At 38.2% G+C, this 14,327-nt stretch overlaps 1 protein-coding gene across 10 annotated transcripts in view; it reads right to left on the bottom strand.

The window, feature by feature from the left end:
• The window catches only part of CBLB (Cbl proto-oncogene B), a 189,005-nt gene extending 178,169 nt beyond the window's left edge, over positions 1-10,836 (bottom strand). For 3 of the 10 annotated variants that reach the window (XM_012525800.4, XM_058295907.2, XM_023589319.3), the window contains exons 1-2: positions 10,088-10,824; positions 9,190-9,371 (exon numbers count right to left, since the gene is read on the bottom strand). In XM_012525800.4, coding sequence (XP_012381254.1) covers positions 9,190-9,357 — 168 coding nt within the window. In that variant the 5' untranslated portion in view covers positions 9,358-9,371; positions 10,088-10,824. Of the gene's footprint in view, positions 1-9,189; positions 9,372-10,087 lie in introns of all 10 variants that reach the window. The other 7 variants (XM_023589318.2, XM_058295911.2, XM_004460195.5 and 4 more) reach the window with 6 other exon arrangements.
• Positions 10,837-14,327: the final 3,491 nt, after the last annotated feature.

Here is a 14,327-nt window from a genome sequence, read left to right as displayed (position 1 = left end):
AAAAGGACTAGTTTATTAGCAACATTATTCTTCTCTTGTGAAATAAAAACTAAAACATTCAATAGGGCAATTAGGCTGAAAATTCCTTTATAAATACATAATACAAAGGATTTTAGAGCTAAAGACAAGCTTGGAGATTGCCATATCCAACACCTTCATTTTCACATGCAAATACTAAAAACACAGAAATGGATCCTAGATGCCGTAGATGCTCAGAACTCTGACATCTGGACTCAAGAGTCGGGTATTCTCTCCATGACAACAGTCAGCAGCCTGTTTAACCTGTTTAAATGCACTTAAAGATTTTTAAGCAGACCGCTTGGTACATGGTACCTTTTTACATTGTCATATACATAAAAATGTCTAATATATACATAATACCTATGTATTTAAATGAATACATATTATTCAACATATACATGCATAAAATATATATTCAAAGAGCATATCAAAGCAAAGACACAAACAGAAAAACAGGATTTTCTAATGCTATAAGAATTTTCAAAGCCATTAATTATTTTTTCAATACCCTTACATTTAAAGAGCTTCCTGCTTTGTGCCTTAATTAAAATTTCCAGGCAAAAGGAAATAAAGAAATATGAGATCAGCTAACATATTCCTTATAAACAAGATTCAAACCAGCCCCTTAAGCACATGAAAGAAAATCTACTGAAGCAAATGGATACTGGGAGAGTAAAGAATTGTACCTGTTCTATAATAGACTTTCATAACAAAACATACCTTAGTTTATGGAACATTCCCCATTATACTCAATCAAGCAATGTACCCTCAAAATGAAAAATGATATTTTTCTAAGACGGTATAGAAAGTTAGAAAGACTCCCTGCCCTGGTCTCCTGTAAATAAGAAGCTTTTTTTACTGTAGTTACATAAAGAATATAATTATGGTGTTTTTAAAAATCTGAGTTATTTGGATTCCTTCCATTTTAATTCAGCAAACCATCACTGTGGACCAAAGTATAAAAATAATACAAAATGGTTGTACAAAGCATGAGAATGTATAATACAGGGGATCCAGAGGTAGAAGATGGATTGTGGTTAACAGGACAAATAAGAGAATGTTCTCTCATGAAGTATAACAAATGAATAATACTAATACAGGATGTTAATTAATTGGGTGGGTTGGGGGAAAATACACCAAATATAAGATATGGGCTATAATTAGTAGTAATATTTTGATGATGCTATTTCATAGTTTTTAACAAAAGTTTCACAACAATGCAAGGTGGTGGTGAGGCCCTGCATGATGACATGCATGTTTGTTAAGTAAGTTCATAACTTTTACCATATGCTTATTGTTTATGTATGTTTATGTATGAATAATATATATCAATAAAATTTTATTAAAAATAAAAGCTAAAAAAAGAAAAAGAATACAAAACTCTTTCTAAAAGGATATAAATTGGGTAAAAATAAGGAAGTTAACACATTAAACTTATCATGAGTCTAGCATATTTAGATATAGAAGGATTTTGGCAATACTACTAATTTTTACAGTTTCAATAACAGTTTCATTAGAAGATTAATATAAGGAACACCATTAAATAACCAATTAGTTGTAATTAAAATATTAATTTGGTTTTCATTTATTCATTATCTTTTTTTACAAAGGAGAAAGGAACTTCCCTAAGGGTGGAGAGCACACCTGTTTTGCTCACTGGTCTATCTCGAGCACCCAGTGTAGAATTTTGCATTTAGTAGACTTGCAACAAATATCTCATGGAAGTAAGGAGGAAGAGGAGGAAAGAAACAATGTAAGGAAGAATCTATCAGAAGTATGGTAACACTAAAATAGAATATCCATACTGCTACTGAATTAAACCTATCTAAAAATGGATACAAAATTTAGAGTGGAAGCAAAAAAAAGTGTATAAAATAATAGGGAAAATACCCTTTTAATTTACTTTCCATGGAAAGAGGAAGAATCATTATTATTCCATGGAGCAGTGTGTCTGACTCTCTTCATACCATGAACATAATCAAGCACACTATGATCTGGCCCTCATTTACAAGCCTTACAATCTTGGGTAGGTTTCTCTTCTGGAAACCTCCTTAGACTTGCTAGAAGAGGAAATGTAGAAAGCTCTGCACAGCACCTGTTACACAGTCGGCACTCCCTACTTTTAAGTATTTTTCTCCTTTCCGTATTTTATATTCCATTGCAACAGGGCAAAAACCCTCTGGGTTTTGTGCAAGTATGAGAATTTGACCACTCTGATCACTTTATTGGGGATCATAACAACTTCAAAAATTATTTTAGTTCATAAAGTTCTTCATGTTAACTGAAACCCTTAGAAAAATCTGGCATGTCTTATGAAGGAAAGAAGGAACTAAGCCTTCTAAGACTGGTTCAATACTTCTAACATTGTTGTGGAATCTTCTAGTTTCTTCAAACCCAAGAGATTTTTCAGGAAAAGATGCTGGGCTAAAATACTAAAAGCAGAACATTAACTTTTAAGGCAGAACATTAACTTAATAACTATTTTTGTTAATGCTATTGTAAGACGGCATGGGCAACTTTAACATGACAAAAAGCTATAAAATTGAGTCTGATATTTTTCAAAATACTTTTTTGGTTACAAGGAGAAAATTAGCAATCTACAAACACATAAGAAAAACCTTAAATATATGCCCAAGCACAGTAGATAAAAATAGCATTGTGGCATCATTTAAGTCATTAGGTCACAGCATGTCTTTAAGATGATCTTAATATAAAAGAGAACATATTTCCATTTCAGTGTTTTATTTATTTACCCACTTAATTGCCAAAAGTAAAAATATATTTTGTTTATTCTGTAATATACAATTTTAAGACATGGTTTAAACATTACAAGTTTTATGACTTAAATCACTTTCTGACAACCTTATATAAAATTTACAGATGCCCTTAAAACTTCTCCATATACTTCCTTGCTTCCCTCTTGTCTCAGTAGAAGTTACATGTGTCTACTAAAGTTAACCCTTCTATTTAGTCTTAGCCTTTACCTCCCACACTGTAACCTAGAATGCCAGCTCATCAATTAGTCCCTGTTCCTATACATCTTCAATCACTTCCTACCTACATCCATTCCTATCAATTTACAAATCACTTCTACAGTACTCTCACAAACACAAAAAGTTATTTCAACACTGCTCAAACCCTCAAGCTACCAGAACAAATTTTCTTTTTCCCAAGTTACTGCAGTTCTAGAACAATTTTAACAACCACCATACAGTCATTTTAATCTAGTCCTATTCCATAAGTCAAACTACTCATAAAGGTCAACTAATGGCCTCCTAATGATGAAAGTCAATTTGACTTCTTAAATTTTCAAACTGCTTGGTTTTTTCTATAGAACTTGACAATTCTTCCTAAAGTTCTCTCTACCCAGGAAATTATTATGTTCTATTTCTTCTCCTACCTCTCTGAACACCACTGTTCGCAGGCTTCTCTTCCTTCTCTGACATCTAATTAAAGGCACAAGCACATAACCCCACCCAATTCTCTTCTCTGACTTATTCTACTCTCTCCTTTTACTCTGTCTTGGAAATATCATGAGTTCCATAACTTGAAATGGTACCTCTGTGGACATACCTACAAAATGTTTGTCTCTATTTTCAACTTCTCTCTTGAGTTCAATTTTCTGACTTCAAAATAGATTTCACTCTGGCATGTCAAACTCAACCAGGCCAAAAAAAAATTTATACACTAACCCCTGAACTTCCTCTTTTCTTCCTATGTTCCTTATCTCATTAATGGCATCACTGCCTTCAGGGTCAACTAGGCTGAAAACCTCAAGAGTCACTTTCACATCACCTTCTCTTTAATCCTCTATCTCAAAAGAGTCACCAAGAGGTATACATTTTACCTCCAAAATGGCTCCCACATTTGATTCAAACTTGCTATACACCTACTGCCAATTCTCTAGTTTGGCCCTTGCAGTGGTTTGGAGCTGTATATACCCTCCAAAAATAAATGCTGTTGGTGTGAACCCATTGTAAATTGGACTTTTGATGAGGGTACTTTAGATAAGACCCAACTCAGTCAAGATGGGTCTTAATCGCATTACTGGAATCCTTTATAAGCAGAATGAAATTCAGACAGACAGAAAGCCATGGGAAACAAGAAGCTGAAATTTAATGGAACCTGGAAGAGAACCAAGAGACCATGAGAGGTTACCATGTGCACTGCCATGTGACAGAGAAGCTCAGGACCAAGGATCACCGGCAATCAGCCCCAGAATGCCAGTCTTTGGAAAGAAAACATCGCCTCAATGATGTCATGGTTTGACTTTCTCTTAGCCTTGAAACTTTGAGCTAATAACTCCTCATTGTTTAAGTGAACCCACTGTATGGTATTTGCTTGAGCAGCCAAGGAAACTCAAATAGTCCTTCATTATTTCAGGGGTAGAGTTAGGTCTTTAACCTCTTGATCATTTTCTTAAGTTTCTTTTATCTTAACTCACACCCTTCATGGAGTCAAGAGAGTAATCTATCACAACATAGCCTTGCTGTTTTTCCTCTTTGTTCAAAAGCCCTCAATGGTTCTTTTCTGTCTACCAAAATAAAATATTCCAACTTCCTTAACAGGGCATACAAGGCCTCTACCATCTTTCTCTAACTTACCTTCTCTCACTCAACAAGTTCACTTCAACCATTATTCCTTCAGCCTGGTATGTCCTCCAACTCACTAGAATACCAACCATTCCCTAAAGAACAGCTAGGTAGTTCCTCCTCTAAGCTTCATTCTACATCAACTTTACACCCCCAGCAAGCAATATTCACCACCACAGCACTTTATTTATATTACATTATAGCATGTATTACATTCTACTGTATGGCACAGTCATACAAGATAGAAAGAATGCTATCTTTCTTTAATTGGGATGAAAACAACATACAGCATATAAAGTAACTTAGAAAAGAAGACGTTGATTCAAATTCTGAATGGTAAAAATTTTATAAGTTAACAGATTACTAAATGATTAAGCCTCCGTTCAAACATTTGTTTTCTATCACAGGGATAAATCAAGATAACTCTTGAGTAGGATTCCTTTAAATCTTTCAATTTATCAAAAACTTTTCCTAGAATTTGCAGCTGTGGGAACACTTCATTTCACTCAGAACAAATTCAAATGAAACAAAATTATCTAGGCATTTCATGTGCTATAAGCCCCAGTCCGAGTTTACTAGGATGCCATGATCCTGCTAACATGAAAAAACAATTTCAATGAGGAATAGGAATGATGTGACAAGGAAATATTCAAATAAACAATATTCTCTGTGCCAAGGGCCCTAGGAAGGTGATATTCTCAACACCAAAAAATCCAAACAGTAGGCACCCCAAACCAAAGCTTTACTCTACATGCATACACTATTTTTCAGATGTATGAGAAATTTAACTTAGAAAAAAATACTTAATACTACTTTTTAATATCTGTTTATAACCCAAGCATATTTGAATGACAAACTATAAAGTATATTATGGTCACACTGAAGTTATAAAGATAGAGAACAAATTATATTCCAAGCTTGACAAACGAACTAAATGTACTGAGGGTAAAAAGCAGGAAAACGCTGTTAGGCAGCCTCACTTTTCAAATGCTGTAATAACTCAGGAATGGAATTCCAAAAAATAACAAGGACAGCAAGACAAAAATATAAGCAGGTGCTCAACTTGTTTGGCTCTCTAGCATCAATTCATTATTTTTAGCTTCTATTAAATGGAAAATTCTTTCTTCTATTTTCTATCACCTTGCCAAGATCTGTGCAAACCATACTAAGGTACCTCACATTAATGGTACCTTCCACACTGATTAGCAATAACTCCCTTACTCTCACCTCAGCATTTACAAGAGCACAACTATGCTATTCCAAAAAGCAGCAGAGTCCAGACAAACAACTATGGTCAATGGCAGGTGGATGCTCTCTGCTCTGCTCCCACTGTGCTTCATACAGATCTATATTACAGCCCTTTCCATGCTACATGACAATTATCTGTTTATATGCCTGACTCTGATTGCTACTCTCTGAGCTCCTTGATGGGGCAGGCATGGGATTATATCTTGCTTAGCTTTGCATCCCCAGTAATAAGCACGTAGTGGGAGCAAAGAAGGTCCTCAAGAAGTGTTTATTAAATGTTTAAGAAATCATGTCTCTGACGTACCTTTCAAACAGAATCAACATCCTGGGTGTATCTGAACCTTGATCTCTATCCATGACTAATAGCTCTATCATGTATCAAATAAGGATCCAGTGACTTGAAGACTTTTGGGCCAGTTATAGACTTCATTGGTATATAAAGTTAAGGGCCAGAAAATACATACAAATGGGATGCTTTTGGATAACCTACTCTTTTTTTCAATATATGCACTGTGCTAACTCCATGCTATTGAAGGAGTAGTTAAACTCTCCTACTCTCAGTGACCTAGTACAAGAAGACTGCCTTCTGAACACGTAACTAGTGGAAACTGGAATCTCAGTTAGCCATCCAAACACCAGGGAATGGTGAAACTATACACTGCCTAGCTATTTCTCCTCAGTCTACTACTGCTTCATTATGCTCTGTAAAATAATTTATTTACTTTGTAGGTAGCTGAGACACACCAAACTTAGTTAGAATCTGCTTTGTGAAAAGGTTTCATAAGGAAAAAAATGCAATTATATACTTATACTTTCTTTTACATAACTAACAATTAGACTTGAAAGTTACTGTTTTCTGTTATTTATAAGTTAAATTCATGCTTTTGCAGTTATTTTACAAAATACGTGGGTAATGTGTCAAGGTATTAACTTTTGGACTAAAATAAAGCTCCTGATTAAATCATCAGGACTAGGTTGACATTATGCACCACTTCCTTCACCACTGACAAATATGAAAAGATAAACACTTGGGGGATGCTTTTCATTACACAATAAAATATATTGCCAATTCACTTTCTCTTACTATGTAATAGAGTGGAAATAAACATACAGAACTCCTTCATAATAATTTTCGTGATTTCCCTCCACAAAACCCACGGTTCACTCACAAATGAACACAACAATTTTTATGTTTGACAAATAACGAAGACAAATAGGGAAAGCCACAGTATTACACCTTTGCCAATATCCACACCCACATTCCACTAAGTGGAGACTTTAGATAATAGATTTCCTGGTGAGTCAAGATTCTCAAGTGGAGAGGGTAAACCCAAACCCACAAAAGGGTTAAAAATACAAACAATGGCAGATGCTTAACTATCAAATATCCATCTATTTTGCCATAATTCATGATCAAATAATTAAAAGTGAATGAAACTTAAGCTAACAACCAGTTATAGACAAAATTTACACACACATTTTGATTTTTTTAAAGTAATTAGAGTAACTTTACCTAACCACTTCCTCATATAAATCTTTTTGATTTGATGCTATAACAAACACTCAAAAATGTAGAAATTTTGGCCACTCAAAGGAGAGAGTGGGTTGGGAGGAGGAGCACCCTTTGTAGAATCTGATCCGTGTGTTACTCACATATATAACAGATAAGTTACAGAAAACCCTTGAATTCCTCTCTTACCACCAACTAATGATGTAGGCTGTATGGGTAACCATCAATTGCATGCTCTTTAGAAAAGCAAAGAAAATTCTGATTTTGCCTGCCAAATAGATTCAATTTGCCCAACTGCATACTCCTCATTCTTAAGTATCCAATGCTAAAATCAAAACCTGACCCCAAACATCAAGTTGCAATGTTCTGACACCATGACATCATTCTGTCTGGAACACTTTAATATAACAATTTGAATAAACTGGAAGAAGCTTAAATAGGTCACACTGAAGTCTCAAACTAAGGGTACTTATCTGGCAAAAATATTCTGGCTCTGCATTTGGCAACAATGGCCATAGAATGGCAGGCCCATTACTCAAACATCCATCTGAACTTTCTATAAATAAAAATAAATAAATCTTGTCACTTTCCTGTACTGCTAATACTACCGACAGTAGCTTTTTGTGGCCAATATTTACACTCAGTTCCAAGTTAAAGCAAAGGTGAATGTTACCAAAGTATTCCATGGAGGTTTCGTATATCCCTACAAAGAAATTTTTTTAAAAAAAGTTCACTCCTGAAGCCATGAAGCTATCAAGAAAACGATCAAGAAGCCTACCTCAACTAAATTTACAATTAGCACTAAAAATCTATAAAATAAAGTCATAGAGTGCTATGAACCTTCACCAATACATGGGGACAGTGTTAATGCTTCAAATGCAAGAGCTATTTATTTAGCAAAGCAGCAAGCTATACCCTAAGTATATGTATTGTGTAATTCTGCTTAGTAACACAGGACACTAAAAGCTATAGTTTTCTGAGTAGACCCTTGTAAGGTATTCAGGTTGCCTCTTAACTGGACTTCTCTGAGTACTGAAATCATGTTTGATTTCTTCTTGTGAAATTTTAGTTCATGTCTTCTTGTGAAATTTTAGTTGATCTGAAAGCAACATGTAGAAACCACAGAGGTTTCTGATACTCTCAACCCCACAACCCCCAGCATAAATTTTCCTTTCACAATAAACAAAGTGCATCAGAAAAGCTTCCTGTTTAAAATGGAATAGTAGATGAAAGAAACTATAACTCTACCATTAACAATAACAACACAGAAGTTTCTTAATGAAGATGAATTGTCAAAGATGAAAATGGAAACTATTTTTCTGTACTTCTCTCAAATACTACCTTCACTTTAAGGCTAATCTGGTTCTTTCCAAGTAAATACTCTCAGCAGCATGCATGTGGCTGTCATGAGCGCTCAGTCAGAGGCTTTTTTAAAATTACCTGTTTGCACTCATTTTTTAATCCAAGACAACACAACTTCACATAAGACAGAACAAACACTTCCAAACTATGCTATGGCCATGCACCAACAAAAAGCAGCCAACAGTAAAAGCTTTGCATATCTGAGTCATATAGAGGAACCTTGAACCTTGAAAAGTAGGACAAAAGCTTAAAAAAAAAAACAAGTCTCTGCTCTGAATGTGACTTTTCAAAGCACTCAGAGTAGATGTAAGAAAAAGTCAACCAAATCAAAATCTTGTTGCCATAATAATAATTATTAGAAATTAACAGCATAAATAAATCTGGAGAAACCATACTGAAGTATGGTAGAAACATAGTAAAGAGAACTATGTACAGGCATGGTCAGAGAGAACTCACCACTTTGTCCATGAGTTTCCAAGTTTTCTCCACTGTCCTGCGATCTGCTGCTGCTTGCTTAGGGGGTCCAACTGCATCCTGAATAGCATCAATAATGCCCAAAATTCTACCCTTTCTGGGATTTCCTCCTCGACCACCAGGGTTTCTGCCATTCATAGAATTTGCCATCTGGAATCTTAGTTCTTTGAAAGGCAAACAGAAAATGAAAAGTTGGTTTGGCATGAAAATATTTACCCAACAGAAAACTAAACAGGCTAACTCATATCCACTACATCCTCCATCAGTGAGATCCAAATCCATGGACCAAATTCAACTTTTCAAAGAGCATGTGAATTTACACTCTCAAACTTTGCACACAGTAAGTTCAGGGACCGTTACCTAGCTTTGCTTTCAGAACACTAACAGTTAAAGATGCGTCCTCCACACATTTCAAGTTGCAAAGCCTTGATTAATACCCAACTCATAATAAAAAAAGCAACTTAGATAGGTTTCCTCCAACTAGATAAGAACACAATGTTCTCCCTCTCCAGGGCCTTAATCCCAGTTCCAAATACTAGAACAACCGAAGCTCAGAGGTTTGGGAGCTTCACTAAGAAGCCTGACTTTCGCTGCTAGATTTTGCCTAGTAATATAAACGTAAAGATTATTCTACACAGCATAAGGAGCACGTCTGTTTGTCAACAAAGGCATAGGACTTGGACTTTCCCCCCTAAAATCGACAAATACGGAAACGCATACATTTCTTAAAATACACGCGGTGAGAATAATTATCCCCAAGTTAAAAGTCAAATAAACCAACTAAAAGAAAAAGCCATTTTAAATGGGTGAACGACTGACAAGAGAGGGTAAGAACAGGAGGAGAGAGTTCACTTCTTTCGCTCCTAGCCTCAGGTCTCACCCAAGGGAGTGGGGGTGGCGGCAGGTCCAGAGCTTTGTTTCGGGACTTCTGTGCCCTCTCCCTGGTCAGGCCCCTCCCCTGCCACTCTCGGACCACAGCTGGGGGAGTAAAGTGAACAGAGAAAGGACAAAGTATGCCCTCTGCGCCGCGAGCGCCAGCAGCCCCATCCGCCTCGGGCACTCGATCTTAGGCGCCCCGGTAGGCGCACTGGGTCTTCTGCAATCCCAGCAGTTCTTCTCTTTTCTCCCTCTTCCTCCTCCCCCGGCCCTGCCCGGGTTCCGGTAATTAAATACCCCTCTTCAAACTGTGACGGCCGCGGCGACAGCAGCTGGCAGCCGGGGGCTGTCCCCTCTTCCTCCGTGGCCCGCGTCTGGCTGTCCCAGAGCCCCTCTGCTGGAAAAAAGCGGCGAGGCTGCCCGGCCCCCCGGTTCTGCCTCGCCGCTCCGCGCCGTAGCTGTCCCGAGACACGCGTGAGAGCGGATCCTACCCCACACGCACGCAGCCCAGGGTGCGTGGGTAGCCCGGGCGGGGAGTGTGTAATCGCCAAAATATTACGCGCCGGAGAAAGGAGCAGCCCAAGGCACAGGCCACCGAGAGGCGTAAACGCAACAGTTACCGTCGAGACAAATCCACACCCGCTCCTCCCTCCCGCCTGACTCGGAGAGGGCGCGGGACGCCGCAGCAGCGCTGGCTGGAGGAGGAGACCGCTCGCGGAACACCCCACCCCTGGAACATACACACAGAGACCTAGGAGCGAGGAGGAGTCGGGGGCGGGGGCGCGCCCGGCTGAGCCAATTGCACGCGCACGCGAGCTGACAGACAGCAGGTGGCACCAATAAGCAGGAGGCGCCGGTCTTCTCGCTACACCTCCTCCACGTCCTCCACCGTACACAATGGGCCCCAAAGGGAGGTCCGCTTTCCGCACGTCCCAAATGGAGAGGGACTCGGAGGGCCATGGTAGGCCCTGGAACGAAAATGGAAAAGGGAAAGGATATGGAAGAAGGGATGCAAGGCACTAGTGAGCTGACCAATGAGGGGTAGGCAAGTGGGCGTGAGCGTCGCGAGGGGGAACCTAGGCGGACTGGGGCTAAAAGGCGGGACTTCCTGCTTCGCTCACCTTCCTTCTCTTTTGTTTCATAGCAACAGAGTAGTGGCTGGGAGGGTGTTGCTTCTTTACTCTGGGTGAGTCCTAGGCTGAAGAAATTCATCTCCCTAGGGCTGCCAAACTCATCTGCACAAGACAGCAGCAAAACAGGTCTAAGACATTGCTTCTTGTTGACTATCAAGGAAAAGTAGTCACCAAGCTTCTAAGACTAAAGGAGGCTAAGGGTAACACCCGACTGCTAACCGATACTTTCTAAATTAGTGAGGGCTTCCCTTTTATTGTTAATTCCCAGGAGAATTGCATATCATACGTCAGGATGATTACAAAAAAAAAAAAAAAAAAAAGCAAATAGATTGTCAACCCTGGCCAAATATTATCTGTTGCTATACCAGGACAGTACAAGGACCAGATGGTGGTGAAACAAACAAACAACAAAAAAAAAAATCGTTTGCTAATGGTACTTGTTTCACCTGTTTATTTTGTACAAGTTTCTGCATAAATGGCTGAGAAGAAAATATCTTTTGTGTTTTGTATTTTATGTGAGTCACCTTTGTTCTACAGAGATTTCTTTCTTGAAAAAAAAAAAACACACACAAAAAAACATTATATCTGCCATTCATTCCCAGCATTTTTGTGGCTCCATCCTTTTTACCCTTTAAAAGGCCCACACCTGGCTAGTCTTAAAAGGAAAAAACCACTGTGCTGGGATCATTTTTTGACAGGATCATAGATTAAACAAAGGCCTTGCATTTATTTTGCCCTACCTTATATTATACTAACAATTCTGGAACTTTCTTTCCACTACAATTATAATGGTTGAATGCATTGTACATTTTGGATTTCTCAGATATTGTCATATGCTTTTCTTTGTTTTATCTCTACTCTTTGAGTAACTTGTTAATCAGATAAAGTATTTCTCAATGGCTCCAACCACTTTCTAGCTAGATAAGCACTTTCAGACTAATTGTTTATGTGAAGGGCCCCAACTTATTATAAACTCTCTTTACAACCTTAAATTTAGTTAGTTAAGATTTTTATTTAATTAAAAAATGGGGGAAAAACTGTATTGTTTGCAACTAGTCAAGTGACAAAAATGGGGTTGAGGAAGCAGTTTTATTTTTCATTATATCTATGGCAATAATTAAGGAGTAGTTCCTTGCTTTCACATTGTGTTTGCAAAAGTGTTCTCCATATCTCCTCCACCCATCCATATCTCCTTTAGTCTTAGTAACAACAGCTACATTTACTAAGGGAAAACTGAAGAGAAAAACTTATTGGGTCATCTGTTTTAATTTCCTTGGATGCTCAAACAAATACCATGAAATGGTGCAGGTTAAAGAATGAGAATCTATTTGCTCATGGTTTTGAGGCTAGAAAATGTCCAAATCAAGGTAATGCTTTCTTCCTAAAGACTGGAATTCTGGGCCTGGCTACTGACAATCCTTGGCTCCTCTGTCACATGGCAAGGCACATGGCAGCCATCTCCTGGTCTCTCCCTTCTCTTCTGGGTTCCTTCAGTGTCCAGTCTCTTGCTTCCTGTGGCATTCTCTCCTTCTAAATTTCAGTTGGCTTATAAAGGACTCTAGTAATTAAGATCCATCCTGATTGGGCGGGGCCACACCTTAACTGAAGTAACCTCATCAAAAGGTCCTACTGAAAATGGGCTCATACCCAGAAATGAATTATATTTAAGAACATGTTTTTCTGGGGTTCATACAAGCCTCAAACTACCACAGTCATCTTAACAATAAATCTAAAAAGACTCTAAAGTGTATTTACAGAGCAAAGCAAAACAGTGGCTTAAGGTAACATTTTAACTAAGTATATTACTAATATGCATATTTGTGAAAGTGTACAAGTAAAATACGTGTTCCAGCATATGCCATTACTTTTGTATTATACAACTTTAAGGTATCAAGCATACATGTTGATACAAATGACAGGTTTTGTGGTATGTGCTTTACATGTATTTTTGCATATGTGTGTATATATGTACATGTGTGTTTATGTGTGTATGTATAATAAATCAGGAAATTAGAGCTTCATTCTCAACTTATTATTTCATCAAAGCCATCTAAGATTTCAAAGTAAATCCTAGTGTAGTAGGGTTCCTACTTAAGCCCAAACTAGGATTTAGTGTTTGGTTTTGTTTGATGAACTGATGGGACAATAGACCTCCCTGCCAATTGGTATATATGGGAGGAAAAAGATCCTCTGGGGCGGAAAGCAGATGTGGCTCAAGTGATTGAGCTCCTCCCTACCACATGGGATGTTCTGGGCCCAGTTCCCAGTGCCTCCTAAAGAAGATGAGCTGACACGGCAAGCTGATGCAACAAGAGACATGAGGAGGAAAACAATGAGAGACAACAAAGCAGGAAGCATTAGGTGCCTCCCTCTCAATTTCCAGGTTCGGTTCCTTTTCAGGAGGACAAGCACACAACAAACAGACACAGCAAACCAAACAATGAGGGGGTTTAAAGAAATGAAATAAATCTTTAAAAAAGCAACAACTTCTGGGGGGAAAAAAATGTACACCTAAACACATACAATGGAGCCAAAAGAAATAAAGCACAAGAAAGACCTGCCTGCAGAGAGGGACTCTACATAAGAGTATAAAGAAATTGTGCAGTAGGAGACTTTGTGATACTCAGGGCATAAGCGGTACTACTTCAAGGTGACAAGAGTTGGCCTGAGAAATAGTTTTCCCAAGAACAAGTTGTTTTCCAGAACTGTGTAGGCTGAAGTAAGTACAGCTTCGTTTGGCATACTGGGGACTTGTGACCTAGAGAAAACTTGGATATGTCACCCTTACAATAGAGCAGTATTCTCCTAGAAGACCTTGACAGGATGCAGTATTGAGGGAATCCTAATTGAAGAGAGTTTAAAGTACCAGAACAACCAGAAGGGAAAGAATATGAGCAAAAATAAAAAATATTTTGATTAGATTGCTTCAGTTAAGGGCCTTTGGTTAGATTGCAAGACCCAGGCAGGGTCCTAATCCTTTAAGTGGAGACCTATATAAATGGAGGCTAGAACAGAAAAAGGGAGTTACCATTTTACCCTACCATGTGAGCAAGGACTCCAGGAGCACCTGCAGCCACAGAAAGGGAAACCCCAAGAGGCTGAGAGAGAGGG

This window comes from Dasypus novemcinctus, chromosome 4 (assembly GCF_030445035.2).
Source record: "Dasypus novemcinctus isolate mDasNov1 chromosome 4, mDasNov1.1.hap2, whole genome shotgun sequence".
Taxonomy (NCBI): domain Eukaryota; kingdom Metazoa; phylum Chordata; class Mammalia; order Cingulata; family Dasypodidae; genus Dasypus; species Dasypus novemcinctus.
This window is presented reverse-complemented; position numbering and strand designations above follow the sequence as displayed.